Raw genomic sequence first — 24358 nt, forward strand, 5'->3', positions numbered from 1 at the left:
TCACACACCCCATTGAGAACCATGTCCTGCCTTTTGTAAAGTCCAGGGAACCATCATGAAACATGGTAACATCAGTATAATCATGCCTTTGAATAGAAATGTCTCACTGTGTTCTTCTTTCAGCTACTTTCTGTACTACAATGTAGCAATTCTTTCCATGTATGTCCAAGTTTTATCATGCTATTTTACGCTGAAGTGACATCATGCAAAATTTACTTTCATCCTTAAATTTTGCTCACCAGTATATGTACAAATCTTGCTGCAGCCATGGAAGAGGGTGCCTTTGTACCTGTCCCTGTGTGCTCTAAATGTGTTTGCACGCACCACCAGTCAGGTAGAAGGACTGATAGCACGCGTAAACATGTTCAGAGCACCAGGTACAGGTACAAAGGCATGCACGTTGACACGTCAAGAGCAGTTAAAGGGTTAATTCACCAAATGTTTGTGTAGACACTTTCAGAGTACCAGGTAGAAGACCTGATCGCGCGCGTAAACACGTTCAGAGCACACTGGGACAAGTAAGAAGGTGCGCGCGTTAACACGTCCAGAGCAGTAAGAGGGTTAAGTGTTTCAGTTACTAGCCAGTCGAACATTTTCAAACTATAGTTGTACGATAATATGTCCGCATCCCTTCTTCTGGATGACAAGAGCGTAACTTTGTACATAGTGGCTACCGTTGTATCTGTGACTGCTGTAAGTTCATAAAATTTAAAAGGAAAACCTCTGTCATCAATCACAATTGTGCTCTGTACTTTAAAAAAATTGCAATATGCATTCAAGCTGTGAAAGTGCATCACCAGATGCTTAATGTGTTATTTGGTCAATACTTTTGGATTAAAGGAGACCATTCACCAAAAAGTAGATGTATTGAGTTATTAAGAGGCACATATAAAAAGAAAGAAAATCAGAGTAATCTTTTTACGAGCTAGTGTAAAATGCGTGCAGTACACACACACACACACACACACACACACACACACACACACACACACACACACACACATAGTGCTATCCAGCAGTAACCATGCAGAGGCATAAGTGTGTGTGTGTGTGTGTGTGTGTGTGTGTGTGTGTGTGTGTGTGTGTGTGTGTCAGGAAATAGGAGCACCCCAAAAGCTGGCAAGTTTTCTTTCCTTTTGCATGTTCCTATCAACAACTCAACACTTCTGCTTTTCGGTGAGTGGTCTCCTTTAATCCAAAAGTTTTTACACTCTGAAATGTTCTACAACATTTGATCATTATTTTTATTTGACAGTTGCCACTGGTCTGCTTCTGTTATCAGTTGTACAGATTTGAAGTAGATATTATTTACATTATGAAAACATAGAATTTGGAACTGTTTAGAAATAACAATAAAAGTTTAAGTACCTAAAAATAGGCCTTCAGAACTCAAAATACATTGAGCTTTTTTTTTACAAAGCTTACAACTGTGACCAAAGGCAGACATTTTTCCTTTATATTTGAAGAACAAATGTAGTAATCTGGCAGGAAATTTCGAAAGCAGTTATGTTCCATAACTAACTATATGTTAGAGAAAAAAAGTTTTGGTCCAAGAAACTCTTCTGTTCCCAACGTTTTGTCCAGGACTCTGCTGGACAACTTCAGAGGTGCTCCTCCGCTGAGTCTTGCCAAATGATTGGTCAGTTGTCTGAGAGTGACATATATACTGTAGGAAAGGGGGTGTTGTCAAGGTAACATGTGATGAGCAGAGATAATCCTTGTCAAAGATAAAACTTAACTATCGATTGTTGTCTTGTCAAAAATAAAATTGTCTAGCACTTCTGCAGAACTACTGCCCATATGTCGCTAAGTTTCATTGCCTCCTCATTTTTATTAAAATTATAATGATGCTTATAAATTTCAATGGCTTCTCTGCATAGTCATGGATAATAGCTTGAAGTTGTAGACAAAATTTCTGTTTCAGAGAACTTCACTTTGTTGTTTCCTGACAGAAGAGCATGCTCTGCTACAGCCAATTTCTCTATTTTCCCTAGTCAGCAAAGACTTTTGTGCTCTTTTACCCAAGTATTTACGCTCCTCTTGGTAGTTCCAATATAGACTTTACCACATATACATGGAATTTTCTGTAGACCACATGTCGACAGAGGAGGGCCTTTATCCTTCACAAATCGGATTACTTGGCTGATTTTCTTTGTTGGTCTAAAGACCGGTCTGATCCGTTACTTTTGTAATAAAAGGGAGAGGACCGTATTTTTCCGTTGTTGTGGTTCATCCTTGTCCTTCGGTCTTATGTTCCTAGGTCACAAAATTCTCTTTACCTCTTTGCCTCGAAGGCCTGCTTCAAATGTGTTATTTCAGCGTCCAGGTGTTCCGATGTGCATATCTGCTCTGCTCTATCGACAAGACTTTTAATGACCCCTCTCTTTTGTTGTGGCCGGTGACTGGAGTTTTTATGCAGATACCTGTTGTAAGTGTTACTTTCTGAAAAACTTTTATGTTCCAAACTTCCATCGGACCGTCCCATAACTAAAACATCCAAGAAAGATATTCTAGTATGATTTTCCATTTCGATGGTGAACTGGATTTTTGGATTAATTTTATTCAGATGATCAAAGAATTCATCCAAAGCCTTTCTACCATGGGACCAAACCACAAATGTGTCAGTTTCCCAATATACGGTTGTAAACGAGCTGCTAGATTGACATTTTCACTCTGCAATGGAGTGTGCACTGATATGAAGCTTCCTGGCAGATTAAAACTGTGTGCCGGACCGAGACTGGAACTCGGGACCTTTGCCTTTCGTGGGCAAGTGCTCTACCGACTGAGCTACCCAAGCACGACTCGCGCCCCGTCCTCACAGCTTTAAGTCCGGGGGGTTAGTCGCGCTTGGGTAGCTCAGTCGGTAGAGCACTTTCCCGCGAAAGGCAAAGGTCCCGAGTTTGAGTCTAGGTCCGGCACACAGTTTTAATCTGCCAGGAAGTTTCCTATCAGCGCACACTCTGCTGTAGAGTAAAAATTTCATTCTAGACACATTTGTGGTTTGGTCCCATGGTAGAAAGGCTTTGGACGAATTACTTCGTCATCTAAATAAAATTAATCCAAAAGATCCAGTTCACCATCTAAATGGAAAATGATAATAGAATATCTTTCTTGGATGTTTTAGTTATGAGACGATCCGATGGAAGTATGGAACAAAGTTTTTCAGAAAGCAACACATACCAACAGGTATTTGCATAAAAACTCCAAACACCGTCCACAACAAGAGAGGGGCGATAGAGTCAAGCAGATATGCACTTAGGAACACCTGGATGCTGGAATAAAACATCTTAAGCAGGCCTTAGAGAAAAATGGTTACTCAGGCACAGAGTTAAATAGAATTTGGTGACCAAGGAAAATAAGACGGACGGACAAGGATGAACCACAACAACGGAAAAATACAATTTCTCTCCCTTTTATTAAAAAAGTAACAGATCAGATTGGTAAGATTTAACAGAAGCATGACATCAGATCGGTCTTTAGACCAACAAAGAAAATCAGTCAAGTACTCTGATCTGTGAAGGATAAATGCCCTTCTCTGTTGACATGTGGTGTATACAAAATTCCGTGTACATGTAGTAAAGTTTATACTGGAACTTCAAGAGAGGTGTAAATATACGAGTAAAAGAGCACAAAAGTCTTTGCCAACTAGGAAAAATAGAAAAATCGGCTGTAGCAGAGCACACTCTTCAGTCAGGAAACCACAAAGTAAGTTTCTGAAAAAAGAAATTTTGTCAACAACGTCAAGTTGTTATTCACGACTATGCAGAGAAGCCATGAAATTTATAAGCATCATGATAATTTTAATAGAAAAGAGGAGGCAATGAAACTTGGTGACATTTGGGCAGTAGCTCTGCAGAATCGCTAAACAATTTTATCTTTGAAAAGACGACAATCAATAGTTGAGTTTTACCTTTGACAAGGATTATCTCTGCTCGTCGCATGTTACTTCAACAACGCCCCCTTTCCTACAGTATATATGTCGCTCTCTGATGTCTGACCAGTCATTCGGCAAGACTCAGTGGAGAAGCGTCTCTAAAGATGTCCAGCACAGTCCTGGACAAAACGTCGGGAACAGAAGAGATTCTTAAACCATGACCTCACATTCAGAAAGCTTTGTCACCCAGTCGTGAACGCCTTCATCCAATGAAGGAAAGAAGTTTTATCTACTTTGCTAGTACAGCTAAACTCTATCCTACAGAGATACTGGCAAACAGTATTTGTTTTAACGCAAAAGTAGGGTGAATAAGACCACTAACGCAATCTTCAATTGAAATATCTTACCCATAGTAAACTAAGACAGAAAGTAATAGTCACCTCGATTTCGATCTTTCCTCTCTCGCTGTGGCTTGGGGTCATCTGCAACAGTAAAAACAATTCAAAAACATATTTATTGTGTTATGATTCACAATGAATAGGTCCAATATCTCAACTGAAATACAGATGTGACACCATGGTTATTAATGAGTCACCGCATGTATGAAAATAGCACAAGTAACACATACAATGTGAAAGTAATTGGCATATTGAGTAAAATATTGTGATGGTGAAGTAAAATAGCTTGTTGTGCAAAGCAGCGAAATAATAATGATATCAACGCTATGCAAAGAAAATATAATGCAGATCAGAAGTCTTCCACATAAATACAGACCAATGTATGAAGATATCATATGCAACACTGTAGACACAAAGTGCACACCAATATTTAATTCTTACGTTCCTCATACAAAAACTCACTACACTTAATGCTTTCATAATTTCTGTGCCACTTTTTAGGTTTCTGTTTTGATAATTAGACTGAAAACCACTTACAAAGTGCTAGAAATGATAAACTGACATTACAATGATTTTGTTACAATGTTAATGCCAAAGAGTAGTTGCTGATTTCAAAATCATGAGGAAAAAATTGGTCAGAACAATGTGATGCTTTGTACACAAGGCAGTAATGTTTTGATAAGAGTTAACCTCTAACAAAGAGGACACATGGAGCAAACCCATGGAGAAGAGTTTAACAATCTTAATCATCATAGCTTCAATGCTGATAAACATTGCAGAAAAGACTGGAAGTAATCAGATGACATTAAATGAAAATTCTACAGTTCAACAGATAAGAAACTTATTAACATCTGCCATTAAGTGCAATCACTGCAAGTTTTTACAGTGTGAAAAACACCAGTTATTAGCAATGTAAAGATACCAATGTTTGAGAAAACTTAACCTTCTTGAAGTTGATCTGTGACAAATCTACTGTACATTGTAGATTAGATACTTCGAAATACATAACTAGTTCTAATTTGATTACAGAACTTGAAAGCACCTCTGACTTCAACAATTACACAAAGGACAGTCTCTTTTTATAACTATGTTAATTACAGAAATATCAGTATGACATTGCTTTTCTAATCAAACTATTGTAATTTCCGCTTTTAGTATAGTGTATTTGCAATAGACAAATTCATCAACATTTCACTCTTCAAAATCCAATTTCAAAGTAATTACAGTACATACAACTCAGGAATCATCTGTTTTACACATGTAACCACATGCTGTCTTATAAGGAAGTGATTTCATACCCAAGTATGACACATCTGACATATAGTAAATTGTGTTTTGCACTGCTGTGATAGCAGTATAAAAGGGGAACGGAAAAAGTGTAGTTTTCATTCTATCTGGATCACTCAAGTGTGTCCAGTACTGATTAGTTTAGGGGAGGGGCAGAGGGGGAACAGGACAAACTAGATATGCTACTTCTTTACAGAAAGTGCAAAAAGAACACAAAGAGAACAACCGAGTTGCTGATACAAAACTACAATCAGTGTCCAACAAGAAAGACAATTCAACAACTGTGCAAAAAATTGTTAATGGAAGCTATGCAGAGAGTAAGCAGCAAGCCTGCAATCAGCAGAGTAAATAAAATACAACATTTTGGTAGTTCTTGCTGATAATACACAGGTTAGCTCCACGGAAACTGTAAGTGCCTCTGGAGTGTATCAGCTCATCACATTTTATTTGCAAACAGTTAAATGTATAACAATCTTTTCGTTATGCCTTTCTACATTTCAACATGTCAACGTGTCATCTTTATGGAGAGAAGCAAATCTATCCCGTTTATAATGTCGCTGATAATAGAAACTTTGAGTTTACATGGTTTGAAAGTTGATATTAATATTTCTGTAATTAATATACCTATGAAAGTAGAGAATGTAGCATAAAGTGAGGACTTTTTCACAATTCATTTGGGTGAAAAACAAATTACTATACCTTAGACAGTTCTGGAAATATCTGAGGTGAACCGCTTAGCTGTATAATGCTCAATGTGTTATAAGATGGAATCAAAGAGGGTCTGAATATGTTCCTAAGGAATCCTGCTTCAAATGCTTTGTACACAAATCAAAAGAGCAACATCAACTGAGGTGGCTGGTGAAACAGCACAAGCTTAGGCAAAGGAGCTCGATGCCGTAAAGCAGGCTACTTGCACCAATCTGCTAGCAAAGCATTGTGCCAAGGCATCTGCCAGGTATCTCCATCTGCCTGCCAGTCAGTGCCTAGCCAATTACCAAAATCAGCGACCTTACGGCACCTGTCAAACATATTATTTGAAGCAGCAACACTACATCAAACCCACTTTGGTACATATAAATAGTGGCCCTCTGGCCAGGGTAGTCATCCACTGAAGCAGCAAGTCAATGAGTAGCCAACTGTCTACAGTGTCATCCTCCACCGCACAGCCAGTATCTTGACAAGACTGCCTGCCAAGGAGACCAGCTACAGTCTGATGAGCTAAGGGTTGTACTAAGCCCCTCCTAACCATCAAGCCACTGGGGCACTTGCCAGCATCAGTTGGCGCCAGCCAGCCTCCAGTCCAGGGTTCAATTCCCACATCTCTGTACCTGTTAATTGCCACAGCTGGGTGGGATTCAGAACTTAGTGGACTCTGTCAGCCTATCTCGCCAGCCGTGACATTGCTCGGCCACAGCCGGGATCACCGACTGTGCACGTCATGCCACGTCTGGGCTACACTAGCATAGCAGCGGCCAGAGTCTTACTGTAATGCTTCGGGACCTGTGAGTCGACACCCACCTTCCAGGGACGCTACTTGCGAGTCCGAGTTGTACAGTGTGAACAAAGAAAATGGATGTTTTTCACTACTGAATAACTGAAACCTGGTTATATTTTTTAATACTCTTGCATTCACAGATAGTACTTTTGTCACCTTTTTGAAATCTACATACGTTAATTATGTTTGGAAAATAATGTTATTGAGATGATGGCTTTACCGGACACAAATTTTGTTCCTCTCCTGAAAATTTCACACGGCTCACTCTGACATTTCATTCGGCACAGTTTCAATTTCCTGATGAATGGAAATCCTGAGGTCATTGACTGTGCTGGGCTGTTTTACATACACTAGTGATTTCAAGTAGCCCCACAAAAAAGAAGTAACAGATCGAGAAATCCAATGAGTGAGAGTGTGTGTGTGTGTGTGTGTGTGTGTGTGTGTGTGTGTGTGTGTGTGTGTGTGTGTGTGTAGGCCCAAGGATATCACCGTATCGTGAAATGACATGTCTGGGAACAACAGCCATACCACTTCCATAGATGCTCTTGCTGTGTGAGCTGTGGCACCGTCCTAGTGAAACAGATTTCCCCCTTGTTCAGCCAATGCCTTTGAAGTTCTGGATGAAGAAAGTTTTTTAACATTTCCAATTTGGAGATACCACATCACACTTCTACATTTTCTGCACATTAACATAAACATCACGATGAAAGTGGGCTTCATCACTCATGAATACTGGGACATCTGCTCTTCCACAAAAACACTGTCCATTATGCCACAAAATTCTCCGCACTGCGCAAAATCAATTTCACTTAGTTGCTCAACAATCATTATTTTGTATGGGTGAAAACTAAGATCAACAAGTAAGATGCAATGAAGAGAATGCCGCAACACACCCAGCCAGACAGTTTGTTGTGCACCGGATCATTGAGGACAAGCAAGAACAGCCATTCTCAATCTAAGTTTCTCTTGAGTTTGAACTGAATAGGGAAGATGAGGTGGTTTTTTTTCCATCACAGTTCCAATACATCTAAATGCTGCAACACATCAGAGCACAGAGTTTTGATCTGGGACCGCATCTCAATGAACGACATTAAACTTTCAATAGAAAAGACGTTGAACCCTGATCACGGAAAGCGCAGGTGACTCCAGTATATAAGAAAAGTAAAAGAACGGACCCACAAAATTACAGACCAATATCCCTAACTTCTGTTTGCAACAGAGTCGTTGAACATACTCTCAGTTCCAATACAATCAACTTTCTTAAGACTAAGAAGCCTATGTTCACGAATCAGGATGGGTATAGAAAGCATCAGTCATGCTAAACTCAGCTTGCCCTTTTTCCACATGATATACTGAGAACTATGGATGAAGGGCAACAGGCAGATTCCATACTTATAGATTTCCAGAATGAATCTGACACCATACCCCACTGCAGACTGTTCCAGATATTGTCTCTGACATTAAGCACGACAGTCAGACCTATTTATATCAAGATACTGGGGCAACTCAGCAACCAGATGATGTTCTGAAGAACAAAAGCAGCCTTGACAGAATAAAAAATTAATATAAGGTCAAAAATACCAGGTATGTAATTTGTGTGTAGATTACAAAAAAAATGTGTTTGTGAGTACCCAAAACTAATAAATTCTGAACATATTTCTGACGAAAAGAAAATGAGCCGCAAACCATACAATACATAATGTATTTCGTCACAGAAGCACACTGACACAGAATTACAAAAATAATGTGTCAAGAAAACTATATTCTAGATTGACAATCTAGATTTCTCAAACAAGGAACTGCGACAAATTGACCGCCACAAAATTTCTTCATGGTACTGCCACATATATTTGCCCCCAAACTGAGAAACAGCAATTTTGTCATCGTCTCATGCTTGCCACACATGACACTTTACAAATCCAGCCAGCAAGCCATGCAGTTACAGAAATGTGTTGGTGCTGGCCATATCATTGTCCGTAGAGACATTCAATGAACAGCTATTATCAGTGTTGTCACAAGTTACCCAAGTGTAATTCCCTGATTTCCAGACAGGTTTTAGCTATCTTCCATGACAAATTTTGAGATCTCAAAAATATGTAGTGACTTCTGTATTTTATCCCCATGTGAGCAAAAATCTTAAGTACTAACATCAATATATTTTGTAATTAACTGTTTCTAGATGGAGAAAGCAAGTGGAATGGTATGTGTGTTACATTAAGACCACTGTTGTTGTTTTATTTCAATACTACAAAACACATTTGGTGACAACAATACACATTCCGTTGTAGTCGCAAGACAGATTTAAATACTTTCACTGTTTTCAGAAATAACTTGAGCAAAAAAGTAGGCTTCTTTAAATAAATGTATAAGGCAGGGAAATGTTATGTAAACCAACACATAAGGTGACTGCCAATAAAATGTTGGTTCTACTATGATCGTTATTGTCACTTATTACCCACTGCGTTATGTGTACTGTTTTACAGGTATTGTGTAATTTTTCTTTCGAGAGATATGAGCACATAGCATACAAACCGACAGCAACTGCCACAAATGTCTTCTTCTTATCGTCCATACAATCTAATACATTAACTACTTCCAAAGTGCCAAAATGTACTACAATAAATAAAATGTCTATAAAACACTGCACTGTACAATGTACTTGGGATGAGAGCTGCAATTCCTGACATCCATCGCCCTTGGCCTCTGACCTGCCGAGGAGCACTGCAGTCCTGGGTCGATGAATAAACCACGAAAATCTGCCACATTATGCCACACAGAGGCAGATCCAGTCTCTGGACAGATCGGTGAGACTAGATCTGACGGCATGGTCTGCACGTTAGTGGGAAACGACATGTTTCAGATCAGCAGGCCCTATCTGTTAGAGATAGCTGCAGAAATGGCCTACGGTTTTGGCCTGTCATGGAAATCCACTCATTTGGCCAGCTACTCATGAGTTACCAATAGCATGTTGATGAGATGAGACCGCAGTGATCAATCCATGCAACAGATAACTTGTGTGAATACTCTGAGAATCAATAATAAAGATGATAGGTAACAATTCACCATAAAGATAGTCACTGAGCTGCAGACAGGCATGTAGGAAAGATAATCACAACTAAGGTTTTGACCTCAGTCTTTGTCAGAAAATAAGAGTGCACACACACACACACACACACACACACACATTTACTCAACACAATCACTCACATACAGCTGATGCACACATGACTATCATCTCCGGCTCCTGTGTCTACAGCCTCTGAGAATCAGATCCGAACAAACCAATCGTCATGCCTCCCTGCCTCTCGTTGGCAACTGCCAGGCTAGTGGCAAAAGTGGTGACAGCACTGACTGCAAGCTGAAGGAATTGGTAGGAAGGCATACACTCTCAGCTGCATCCAGCCAGTGATGATGTATCACATCTCAGTAAACAAACTATTTCATCTACTGACACAAAAATGAAAATTTTCCAGTTTTTTTCCAAATTTCCCTGATATGCCATGACTTCCAAAACTTATGGCAACTCTGTATTATATTTCTTTATAATATCTATGACTACTACTAATATTACCAAATCACAAAACAAAGGACTCTCCATTTTCTAGCTTGAATTGTAACCATTTTATAACAACACAACAACAAAATTTCAAAACATCAACATTACACACTAGAGAGTATCATTACATGTTCTCAAATATATTCTTCAAACATGCCACATTTAAAATACAGCACCCCAGCATGAGGCACATAATATAACACTGATATGTCAAACATAAAAGCTGAGGCCCAGCACCACACGTCTCAGTTGATCCAAAGGTAGGCTTAACATATGCCTAGAATTAACTCAAACAGTCCTGGTTTCTAGAGCTGTCTGGGGTAATGAGGTTGCAAAAATGTCTGGAGTTTGAGAATTTTATGACTTAAGTATTTCTTAAAATTGTAGACCTATATGTTCAATACCTCATTTTCAAATGTTCTCTCATGGCTGTGCCTCTGTCCTTGCAGCAAGTGCTGATATCAATGGTGAGGCAAGGCTACCAGTTTCATCACAACTTTTCACTTTATCACTTGGCAACACCATAGGGGCAATGTGTTTATTTTGTTTATTGATGTGAAATAACTAATTCATCTACATGTTTGTAATCATTTTTGCTCTCTCACTTTTTTGGCTCACTGTTTAGCAATGGAAGAAAAAAAGTGTTTGTTTAATGTTACGCTGTTACAGAAATACAATTTTTGAAATTGTGTAATGACAGTAACAACAAGGAACTGAACTGGCAGACTCTTGAAGACAGATTTAAACTATTCCAAGAAAATCTGTTAAAGTTTCAAGAACCGTCATTAAATTACTAGTCTAGGGATATACAACAATCCCCAAATATTGCTCACAAAGGTGTTGATGTGGTCTTCAGTCCTGAGACTGGTTTGATGCAGCTCTCCATGCTAACCTATCCTGTGCAAGCTCCTTCATCTCCCAGTACCTACTGCAACCTACATCCTTCTGAATCTGCTTAGTGTATTCATCTCTTGGTCTCCCTCTACGATTTTTACCCTCCACACTGCCCTCCAATGCTAAATTTGTGATCCCTTGATGCCTCAGGACATGTCCTACCAAGCGATCCCTTCTTCTGGTCAAGTTGTGCCACAAACTTCACTTCTTCCCAATCCTATTCAATACCTCCTCACTACTTATGTGATCTACCCACCCAATCTTCAACATTCTTCTGTAGCACCACATTTCGAAAGCTTCTATTCTCTTCTTGTCCAAACTATTTATTGTCCATGTTTCAGTTCCATACATGGCTACACTCAATACAAATACTTTCAGAAACGACTTCCTGACACTTAAATCTGTACCCAATGTTAACAAATTTCTCTTCCTCAGAAACACTTTCCTTGCCATTGCCAGTCTACATTTTATATCCTCTTTACTTCGACCATCATCAGTTATTTTGCTCCCCAAATAGCAAAACACCTTTACTACTTTAAGGGTCTCATTTCGTAATCTAATTCCTTCAGCATCACCCGACTTAATTCGACTACATTCCATTATCCTTGTTTTGCTTTTGTTGATATTCATCTTATACCCTCCTTTCAAGACACTGTCCATTCCTTTCAACTGCTCTTTCAAGTCCTTTGCCGTCTCTGACAGAATTACAATGTCATCGGCGAACCTCAACATTTTTATTTCTTCTACCTGGATTTTAATACCTACTCCAAATTTTTCTTTTGTTTCCTTTACTGCTTCCTCACTATACAGATTCAATAACATCGGAGAGAGGCTACAACCCTGTCTCACTCCCTTCCCAACCACTGCTTCCCTTTCATGCCTGTCGACTCTTATGACTGCCATCTGATTTCTGTACAAATTTTAAATAGCCTTTCGCTCCCTGTATTTTATCCCTGCCACCTTTAAAATTTGAAAGAGAGTATTCCAGTCAACATTGTCAAAAGCTTTCTCTAAGTCTACAAATGCTAGAAACGTAGGTTTTCCTTTCCTTAGTCTTCCTTCTGAGATAAGTCGTAAGGTCAGTATTGCCTCATGTGTTCCAACATTTCTACGGAATCCAAACTGATCTTCCCAAAGGTTGGCTTCTACTACTTTTTCCATTTGTCTGTGAAGAATTCGCGTTAGTATTTTGCAGCCATGGCTTATTAAACTGACAGTTCGGTAATTTTCACATCTGTCAACACCTGCTTTCTTTGGGATTGGCATTATTATATTCTCCTTGAAGTCTGAGGGTATTTCGCCTGTCTCATACATCTTGCTCACCAGATGGTAGAGTTTTGTCAGGACTGGCTCTCCCAAGGCCGTCAGTAGTTCTAATGGAATGTTGTCTACTCCCGGGGCCTTGTTTCGACTCAGGTCTTTCAGTGCTCTGTCAAACTCTTCACGCAGTATCATATCTCCCATTTCATCTTCATCTAGATCATCTTCCATTTCCATAATATTGTCCTCAAGTACATCGCCCTTGTATAGACCCTCTATATACTCCTTCCACCGTTCTGCTTTCCCTTCTTTGCTTAGAACTGGGTTTCCATCTGAGCTCTTGATATTCATACAAGTGGTTCTCTTTTCTCCAAAGGTCTCTTTAATTTTCCTGTAGGCAGTATCTATCTTACTCCTAGTGAGATAAGCCTCTACATCCTTACTTTTATCCTCTAGCCATCCCTGCTTAGCCATTTTGCACTTCCTGTAGATCTTATTTTTGAGACGTTTGTATTCCTTTTTGACTGTTTCATTTACTGCATTTTTATATTTTCTCCTTTCATCAATTAATTTCAATATTTCTCCTGTTACCCAAGGATTTCTACTAGCCCTCATCTTTTTACCTACTTGATCCTCTGCTGCCTTCACTACTTCATCCCTCAGAGCTACCCATTCTTCTTCTATTGTATTTCTTTCCCCCATTCCTGTCAATTGTTCCCTTACGCTCTCCCTGAAACTCTGTACAATTTCTGGTTTAGTCAGTTTAAGATTAGAATAATTACTGCACACAGAGGCATGCAAACAATCATTCTTCCCACATTTCATATGGGAATTGAACAGGAAGAAACCCTAATAATTGGTAAAATGGGACATATACTCTACTATGCAACTCACAGTGGTTTTCAGAGAATAGATGTAGAATGAATATATTTATTGCACATTACCTGACGGTAAATTTTCTGTTGCACATAAAGCAAAGTGTGGTATTAAATACCATGTGAAAGGAGCTAAACATAGGGGTGTCATCACTGGTACTGTTTCACCAAACAAGAGGGATTTTTTGGACGTTAATTTTATCGCAGTAACAGAATATTTCATACATATTCTGCATTAAATTGTCAATTACAAACAAGAAAAATCCAAAAATTTCTAACATATGTTGCCAAATATTTGATATTCACTCTAAAAGAAAATAATAATGTTCAGAAAGAAAAATTCTTCTCATTTATAGACAGTTTTTTCTATAATTCGTGTCCAATACTTTTGGTTGTGGACACACAGTATGATAAAGTTGTTAACTTTCAGTGAATAAGTTTATAAAGTGAATTGCCTGGTCTGTTTTAGGAGAGAGTGCATTAGTTGTTAACTAAATTATAAAACATTCCATACATACTGATAATCTACTCACTGAACACACATTGCTGAAGCAGGTAATTCAAAACCAGGTTCTGTAAAAGTACCAGATGCTATTGAAGAAATGTGGAAAACAACTTTTCAGCTGTTTCAAAAGACTGACATTGCATGTTGCAATACTTCTAAAATGGTTAAGCTTGTGAATTTTTTTTAAATTTTGGTGAACATTTGGTCTGTATAATGGGCGTAGACCTTCGGTATCTACCGTTAAATGTCTGCTAATTCAGACATTTCTTGTTGTGGAGTTTATGATGTAATTAACATGTTGAGTGCAGCATGCACAGTAATGGATGTTTCACTGCCGAGCTGGTGGGCACATGATAGAAGGCACAAGAGGCTCTAACTTGGCCACTGCTTCCCTCGTGACAGTCGGCATGTTAAAATGAAACCAAGGATTTCTAAAAAAAATGAATAAATTAAGCTTTGTGTTTCAATAAACTATTAAGCCTTTTGGGCAACTTCAAGTACATGTCCTGGGTTGGACACTAAAAAATGTGGTAACATGACCTTGATTGGACTCAAAAAAATATGGTGAGCCTACCCCTGGGCAAAGCCGAAGATTGCGGCACCACCCATCGGCTTTCACCCATGACATCACCAAGGTGGCAGAACACTATTCCTAGATTAGCACCCATGAACTCATTCCCCACATGAAAAGACACACTACTATTAAAAACATTTAATAGCAGAAATAACTATAACAACTGTTGAAATTTGGGGTTTTGGCTGGGGACAAACTAAATGTATGAGCCATTCCATGTCAAATCAACACACTTTACATAAAAATTGTACCTCACCATTTCAGATTTTGCTAAAATGCTCATGGGTGTGGAGACTAAGAAAAATACCAAATTGCAATTTTTTATCTCAGAGCATTTCTGAAATATAGTTATTTAAAATTTTCAGAAACTGTCCAAAAAAACATGAACAGACTTTTTAAAATCAATCTAGAAGTTCGAACAGTCCACAGGTGTATTGCTGGTCCATAGCGTCCAATGGGTACAATATTTCAGCGATCAGACATGTCGCCATCATCAGGTGTGCTGACGAACTGATCTCCTGTGGGTGAGCGGCCACGCACCTGATGATGGTGACATGTCTGATCGCTGAAATATTGTGCCCGTTGGACACTATGGACCAGCAGTACACCCGTGGACTGTTCCGAGCAAGAAATATGCTGGGGAATCAAATCTAGAAGTTGTCCAAATTGAGCTAGAGGGCAGGGGAAAGGAGTCATTTTGCAGCATTTTTATGCTGTTTCCAGTGAAATACAACACAACATAAATGTAAATCAAAATTTTGACTTAATGTTTTTCCAGAAGTACATAATATAAATTTTCCAAAATATTTCCATAATGCTTCATACTGTTGTAAATCACATGGCAAAATATAAATATGAGATGATGATAGTTTCTTTGCTTAAAAAATTATTCCTGGCTTGCTTTTCACTAACAGCATCATTTTCACCAAACCTGCCTTTAACAAATAGGAATTAATTTAAAATATATGGAAAGGTAACTAAAAAATATCAGAAATATCAAAATATCATTATCTTATAACAAAATCAATCAGCATATTCTATAATTAAATTAAGCTGATTGCTTACTTCAATTATATACAATTTAAGCTGATAGCCTATTAACTGACAAAACAAATATATTTAACACGAGACCTATAACTGTAAATTTAAATATTGCTTTAAAAAAAAAAAATGTAAGTACTGATGTAATAGTTTTGGTCTACATTAATGAAAATGTACATTCAGTTTCCACAGACTTGAGTCATTGTATGTAGGCTGAGCAACTTGGTTCCTGTATGAGCATACGTGCTGCGCCCAAGTTGAAAAAGCACAGTCTGCCTCCAACACACACATGCTGTCCATACATCACTCAGTGACCAGAGCCTTTGCTGAGACAATGGGTTCTGTACTGTTTCTCCTAAGGTGGATAATTAATTATTTTATATTAGTATTCCTAAGCCATTATACTGTAGCAAGGTATCAGTATGAAGCAGTTACTACCTCTACGTTGAACCATTACGTAAATATATTTTAGTAGAACTTGGTGTTTTAAACAGTTAATTTATGAGTAAAACTATAACCTGAATGAATGTTTAAGTGATTTTTTTTTACTATATGGAACCAAGCAAAAAGTGCTCTGTTGTAATCCTCTGAAAAAAATCAAACCATTTTATTGGAAACAGAAAAAAAGGAAAAAAAAAAACGGAGATATCACAGCGTGGATGCCCGAGTTATTTGCACAAATACTTAATGGTTCCATGATTTGTGATAAAGGTAGGAAAGATGAAACCAAGCTGAAAAATACAGATAAGATGATGCTGTTTCAGAAATGCTCTTAAAAATTTGGCTTGAAGAAGCTTTGAAAATCAAAGGAACACAGCAATTTCATGCATTCATTCCTAACACTACATCAAAGTTATTAGTGAAACACTTTTCAGATGTTGTGTAGGTGTGGGAGATGGAAGTAACTACATCACCAGACAAACTGAAGTTACAGGATATTTCAGACTAGAAGTTGATAAAAACGGAAATGCTGTGTGGCTAGGGCCTCCTGTCTGGTAGACCATTCGCCTGGTGCAAGTCTTTCAAGCTGATGCCACTTCGGCGACTTGCGTGTCAATGGGAATGAAATGATGATGGTAAAGACAACACAACACCCAGTCCTGGAGCAGAGAAAATCTGCGACCCAGCGGGGAATCGAACCCGGGCCGTTAGGTATGGCATTCCATCACGCTGACCACTCAGCTACCAGGGGTGGACAAAGAACTTGATGAAAAGTGGAAATACGTTTTCTTCATCCATTTGGACTAGCTACATCACTCTTCTATCCTACATATTTGGTGTCCTGTGGGTGTCAGTTTTTGGCTGGTTGGATGGATGGATGGATGATTAAAAGGGACCAAACTACTTTGTCATCAGTCCCTTTTTCCTTGAACACACAGGTCTACATGATTGTACATGAGAGATGGCGTATCACACAAAACCCCAAGAACTACCATAAGTCAACGAAGGCTAGAAATGGGATAAAAAAGAAGAAAGGAGGGATATAGGAAGAAAGGCAGGTGAGACGCCCTATCTAGTGAGCAGCCAGAAACCCCTGAAAGCAGAATACAATGAAGTGACATAAGAGTCTCTATAAAAAATTCCAGAACATTCGTAATTTCGAGCCAGTGGTGTGTTGGAGCGAAATGCAGTGTACACACCTGCACACACCTGTGTTTAATGTGTCACTGCTGGAAGTTTCATTACTGTATGTCTGTTAGTTATTGATCAGTGCTGTACTGAGTAGCACATTGTGTTGCACAGTTTGCAAATTTTGAGATGGCAGAGTTAGAGAAGCAAACGTGTTTGCATTAAATTTTCCATTAAACTCACGGAAACCCTTACAGAGACACACCAAATTATGCTGGAAGAGGGCTTATATGGTATTCGGTGTTATGAATGGTTCACACAATTTAAAAATGGCCAGATGGAAGTTAAAGATGACCCTCAACCAGGACACACTTCGTCTCCACCAGTGATGCTTATCTCAGGAACATCTAAGAAACTGAGTGCCAATTGGAGACCAACTGCCCGAGAGACTGCAGAAGAATGTAATACTTCAGTTGGCTCATGTCATGAAATCTTGACATAGCATCTCAGAATGCATCGTGTTGTTGCCAAGTTCGTCGCACTGCTCATGAGTCAAGACATTCATCTCTCAATCTGTGAAGAGCTTTTGAATCATGTCAATAACAACAGAATATCCCTTAAGAGAATCATAATTGATGATGATACGTGAGTCCATGGTTATGATGTTCTGACCAAGGTTCAATTTTCATAATGGATCTGGAAAAATTCTCAAAGACCATAAAAATCTCATCAGGACAGGTCAAATGTTAAAGACATGCTGACAGTTTTCTTTGAGTTTGAAGGATTAGTCCATTGTAAATTCGTACTGCACTGAGAAGCTTAATTGATGGTAATATCGGGATGCCTGCACCAAAATGTGAGAAGGAAATGGCTTGAAATGTGGTGAGACTATTCATGGCTCTTACATCACAATAACACACCTATACATTCATCCTTATTGGTGCATGACTACTGCACAAAATACAAAATCTCTGTGCTGCCTCATCCTCTGTACCTTCCAGGCCTTGCCCGTGAAGACTTTTTTGTTTCCAACGTTGAAAACCCCATTAAAAAAAGACAGAAATTTGCAACAACAGATGAGATGAAAGAATATTAGCAGACAGCGTTTCACACAATCCAGCACAAGGCATACCAAGACTGCTTTCGGAAGTGGAAACAGGGTTGGGAGCAGTGTGTTGATTGTATGAGTGAGTGTTTCAAAGGAGACAATGCACAGTAAGTAAAGAAAAGCATGGAGAAGTTTTGTGGCCAAGGTTCCAGAATTTTTTGAACAGGTCTCATACGTCCCCCAGCAACTGCCACTTACCAGAGGTACGCCCCTCCTAAACTGCCTAGGAAAGACTATCAACATGGACAGAGCAAGAGAAGCACAGATGAGCACACTAGAGGAGTGAAGAAGAGTATAAGAAGGCAACAGACTGTTCTACGAACCCCTCAGTAGGCATGATAAAATTAAGTGCCCCCCCCCCCCCCCCCACATCAAAAGGGAAAAACAACAACAGTGAGGTGGGTGCTCACAACAGAGAAAATGATTGAGTCAGCCAAGTATGGCCAATGGGGAGCCAGAAAAGGACAGTACAGTCATTGCAAGACGTCTGCATGGAGGGCCGCCACAGATTTGTGGTCTTGTTTATCATCCCTAGTTTGGTGAAGTCAGATGAACCATTCCACATTCCAGATCCCTAAAACTTGACAGTGTAATACAATCGGAGGTTTGTTTCTGGAATATCTATCGCAAAAGTCGGGTTACTGGTAGCCAGATTGGTTAATCTATCTGCGATTTCATTTCCCACAATACCAATATGGCCCAGGTTCCAGACAAAGGTCATTGATTATCCACATTGTTCAAGGGCATACAGGGAATCCTGAGTAACTATGGCCAAGGGATGGCATGGATAACACTGGTCGAGAGCTTACAAACTGTTCGATTAGTTGCTGCAGATGAGAAAGGACTCCCCAGTGCATTAACAGATATGCTAAAGAGCACAAGAGATGGCTACCAACTCCACTGTAAAACACTATAGCCATCTGGCAAGGAGCACAGTATGTTTCGCATGAATATAAGCAAAGCCTACATGATCAGCAACTATTGAGCCATCAGTGTAGACTTCTTTTGAACACAGGGATGCACCAAGGATGGAAAACAGTTGGTCGCACAGGGCGTTGGGATGAACCGAGACTTTCAGACCTTGTGATAGGTCAAGACACAGCTGTGGCCGAGGGATGTACCATGCAGGCATACATGAGAAGACCCAGAGGACAGCTGGTAGCAGAAACATCTGAAGTTCAGATAGGAGGGAGTGAAAGCAGATGGAGATCATAGTTCCTAATCTGGCATGCTGTTGCAGGATTGGATTTCAGTGTTTGGAAAGAAGAGGTAGTAGTTTGGATGCTTAAGTGGACTGAAAACGTGTGTAGCATAATTAAGAAGCTGTTTTTGGTGCCTGTTCCACATGAGAGGACCCCAGTCTTCAAGCGTAAGCTCTCCACAAGTCTATATCAAAGGCTTCTGTGGCAATTCTAACCCCACAGTTGTATATCGGATCCAGTATGCACCATGCTGAGGGTGATGTCGAACCATACGGCAGATTCTCATAATCAAGACGGTATTGTATCAGGGCTTTGTAAAGCTGCAGAAGTCTAATGCGATCTGTACCCCAGCTGGTGTGACTCAGACATCACAGTGTATTGAGGAGCAACCATCACTTTCATTTAAGCTAGTGAAGACAGGGGATTCACATCAAACGAGCATCAAAGACCAATCCTAATAAACAATAAGTCTCCGCCATATCCAGAAGCTGGTCGTCAAGGTAAAGTTCTGGCTGAAGTGCACAATATGAGTTTTGGCAGCTAAAAACCGAAATACATGGGTGAGAGGCCAAGACTGCACCTTTCGTATGGCACACTGCAACCAACGTTCAGCAATACCCACACCAGAGGAGCAATAGTAGAGGCAAAAGTCATCAGCGTACAACGAGGGCGATACTGAGGACCTCACAGTTGCTATTAGGCCATTAATGGCTACTAGAAAGAGAGGGGACCCCATACACTTGGATATAGGGGGTACAGTGGGAAGCACCAACTTTAACCCGGAAAGAACAGTGCGACAAGAAGTTCTGGATAAAAATTGGGAATAGATCCTAGAGTCACCACTAGGTTAAGGTACCAAGGATGTGGTGTTGCCATGTGGTGTCAAACTTTTTGCAGGTCAAAATGGAAACTATAAGGTGTCGGCATTGTGCAAAAAGCTGTTCAGATGGCAGGCTTCAGGTACGAAACATTATCAATAGTGGAATGGCCTTGACGGAAACCATCCTTGGATCGAGCCAGAAGACCCTGAGACTCAAGGAGCCAAGCCAACACAGCTGCGGGCTCACCATGCATTCAAGCAACTTACAGAGAACATTGGTGAGACTGTTCCTGCTGCTAATAAGGTGAGTACACCGTTTGTTTATCACATGTTTTTATGAGCTTCAAACAGGAGCAACTTCTTTTCAGTTACCTCTGTAGTTACTAGTTTATTTTTGTGCACAGTGTGCTCCCTGCCGCCGCTGGATAAGCAGCTGCAGCAGCAAGTCGTATACTCCTAGTTCACTCATTTGTTACATAGTTTAATTCTTAATTTCTTTGCGTGTTTTTGGTACTTGCATTGTTTAATTCATAAATTTCGGGCGTATTATAGTACTTGAGAGTTGTAGCATCGCGTTTTTAGTACCTGAATAGTGTAAAATCGCGTAGTCTCCTTCTGCCGCCAAGCAGTGTGTCAGCAGTGCGCAAGTAGCAGCATTACTTCATTTACTAGGCACTCTTGTATTTTAATAACCGTTTAAATTTTGTGTCGAATTGTTTGTGCTCTCTGCAGATTAATTCAGTCGTTCTTTGCACAAATTGTTTTTAGCATGGATAGGGACTGCAACTGCTGTGTTCGGATGCAGGCTGATTTGGCATCCCTTCGTTCCCAGCTTCAGGCAGTGTTGGCTTCGGTCACACAGCTTGAGGTTGTTGCCAATGGGCATCACTGTGGGGGTCCGGATGGGGGTTTGTCGGGGACGGCCAGCTCGTCCCACGCATCCCCCGATCAGACTACGAGTGTGGCTACCTGGGATACTGCCCACATTGAGGCTGATCCTTCACCTGTGGTAGAGTGGAAGGTCGTCTCGAGTTGTGGCAGGGGGCAAAAGACATTCTGGAGGGCTGAACGGAAGGCCTCTCCAGTTTGTCTGACGAACCGGTTTCAGGCTCCGTCTCCGGCTGATACTGATGTTCGGCCGGAGATGTCTGCTTATCCTGTTCCAGAGGTTGCCCCTCAGTCTGCAAGATCCGGGCAGTCGCAGAGGGTGGGCTTACTGGTAGTTAGGAGCTCCAATGTCAGGCACGTAATGGAACCCCTTATGGATATGCCAGCAAGAGAGGGGAAGAAAACCAATGTGCAGTCTCTGTGCATACCGGGGGGAGTCATTCCAGATGTGGAAAGGGTCCTTCCGGTTGCCATGAAGGGTACAGGGTGCACCCATCTGCAGGTGGTTGCTCATGTCGGCACCAATGATGTGTGTCGCTATGGATCAGAGGAAATCCTCTCTGGCTTCTGGCGGCTATCTGATTTGGTGAAGACTGCCAGTCTCGCTAGCAGGATGAAAGCAGAGCTCACCATCTGCAACATCGTTGACAGGACTGACTGCGGCCCTTTGGTACAGAGCCGAGTGGAGGGTCTGAATCAGAGGCTGAGACGGTTCTGCGACCGTGTGGGCTGCAGATTCCTCGACTTGCGCCATAGGGTGGTGGGGTTTCGGGTTCCGCTGGATAGGTCAGGAGTCCACTACACGCAGCAAGCAGCTACACAGGTAGCAGGGGCTGTGTGGCGTGGACTGGGCGGTTTTTTAGGTTAGATGACCTCGGCCAAGTACAGAAAGGGCAACAGCTTCAAAGGGTGCGGGACAAAGTCAGGACATGCGGGGACCAAGCAGCAATCGGTATTGTAATTGTAAACTGTCGAAGCTGCATTGGTAAAGTACCGAACTTCAAGCGCTGATAGAAAGCACCGAAGCTGAAATCGTTATAGGTACAGGAAGCTGGCTGAAGCCAGAGATAAATTCAGCCGAGAATTTTACAAAGGCACAGACGGTGTTTAGAAAGGATAGATTGCATGCAACCGGTGGTGGCGTGTTTTTCGCTGTTAGTAGTAGATTATCCTGTAGTGAAGTAGAAGTGGATAGTTCCTGCGAAATATTATGGATGGAGGTTACACTCAACAACCGAGCTAGGTTAATAATTGGCTCCTTTTACCGACCTCCCAACTCAGCGGCATTAGTGGCAGAACAGCTGCGAGAAAATTTGGAATACATTTCACATAAATTTTCTCAGCATATTATAGTCTTAGGTGGAGATTTCAATTTACCAGATATAGACTGGGACATTCAGATGTTTAGGACAGGTGGTAGGGACAGAGCATCGAGTGACATTATACTGAGTGTACTATCCGAAAATTACCTTGAGCAATTAAACAGAGAACCGACTTGTGGAGATAACATCTTGGACCTACTCATAACAAACAGACCCGAACTTTTCGACTCTGTAAGTGCAGAACAGGGAATCAGTGATCATAAGGCCGTTGCAGCATCCCTGAATATGGAAGTTAATAGGAATATAAAAAAAGGGAGGAAGGTTTATCTGTTTAGCAAGAGTAATAGAAGGCAGATTTCAGACTACCTAACAGATCAAAACGAAAATTTCTGTTCCGACACTGACAATATTGAGTGTTTATGGAAAAAGTTTAAGGCAATTGTAAAATGCGTTTTAGACAGATACGTGCCGAGTAAAGCTGTAAGGGATGGGAAAAACCCACCATGGTTCAACAACAAAGTTAGGAAACTACTGCGAAAGCAAAGAGAGCTTCACTCCAAGTTTAAACGCAGCCAAAACCTCTCAGACAAACAGAACCTAAACAATGTCAAAGTTAGCGTAAGGAGGGCTATGCGTGAAGCGTTCAGTGAATTCGAAAGTAAAATTCTATGTACCAACTTGACAGAAAATCCTAGGAAGTTCTGATCTTACGTTAAATCGGTAAGTGGCTCGAAACAGCATATCCAGAAACTCTGGGATGATGATGGCATTGAAACAGAGAATGGCGCGCGTAAAGCTGAAATACTAAACACCTTTTTCCAAAGCTGTTTCATAGAGGAAGACCGCACTGCAGTTCCTTCTCTAAATCCTCGCACAAATGAAAAAATGGCTGACATTGAAATAAGCGTCCAAGTAATAGAAAAGCAACTGAGATCACTCAACAGAGGAAAGTCCACTGGACCTGACAGAATACCAATTCGATTCTACACAGAGTACGCTAAAGAACTTGCCCCCCTTCTAACAGCCGTGTACCACAAGTCTCTAGAGGAACGTAAGGTTCCAAATGATTTGAAAAGAGCACAGGTAGCCCCAGACTTCAAAAAGGGTCATTGAGCAGATGCGCAAAACTGTAGACCTATATCTCTGACGTCGATCTGTTGTAGAATTTTAGAACATGTTTTTTGCTCGAGTATCATGTTGTTTTTGGAAACCCAGAATCTACTCTGTAGGAATCAACATGGATTCCGGAAACAGCGGTCGTGTGAGACCCAACTAGCTTTATTTGTTCATGAGACCAAGAAATTATTAGATACAGGCTCCCAGGTAGATGCTATTTTCCTTGACTTCCGGAAGGCGTTCGATACAGTTTCGTACTGTCGCCTGATAAACAAAGTAAGAGCCTACGGAATATCAGACCAGCTGTGTGGCTTGATTGAAGAGTTTTTAGCAAACAGAACACAGCATGTTCTTCTCAATGGAGATACGCCTACAGGCGTTAAAGTAACCTCTGGCTTGCCACAGGGGAGTGTTATGGGACCATTGTTTTTCACAATATATATAAATGACCTAGTAGATAGTGTCTGAAGTTCCATGTGGCTTTTCGCGGATGATGCTGTAGTATACAGAGAAGTTGCAGCATTAGAAAATTGTAGCAAAATGCAGGAAGATCTGCAGCGGATAGGCACTTGGT

At 40.5% G+C, this 24358-nt stretch overlaps 1 protein-coding gene across 2 annotated transcripts in view; it reads right to left on the reverse strand.

Moving 5' to 3' along the window:
- LOC126266961 (protein HBS1) overlaps window positions 1-24358 on the reverse strand; it is a 200830-nt gene that overhangs the window by 155774 nt on the left and 20698 nt on the right. For both annotated transcript variants that reach the window (XM_049971683.1, XM_049971684.1), the window contains exon 4: window positions 4315-4356. In XM_049971683.1, coding sequence (XP_049827640.1) covers window positions 4315-4356 — 42 coding nt within the window. The remainder of the gene's footprint in view (window positions 1-4314; window positions 4357-24358) is intronic.

Source organism: Schistocerca gregaria, chromosome 4 (assembly GCF_023897955.1).
Source record: "Schistocerca gregaria isolate iqSchGreg1 chromosome 4, iqSchGreg1.2, whole genome shotgun sequence".
Classification (NCBI taxonomy): Eukaryota; Metazoa; Arthropoda; class Insecta; order Orthoptera; family Acrididae; genus Schistocerca; species Schistocerca gregaria.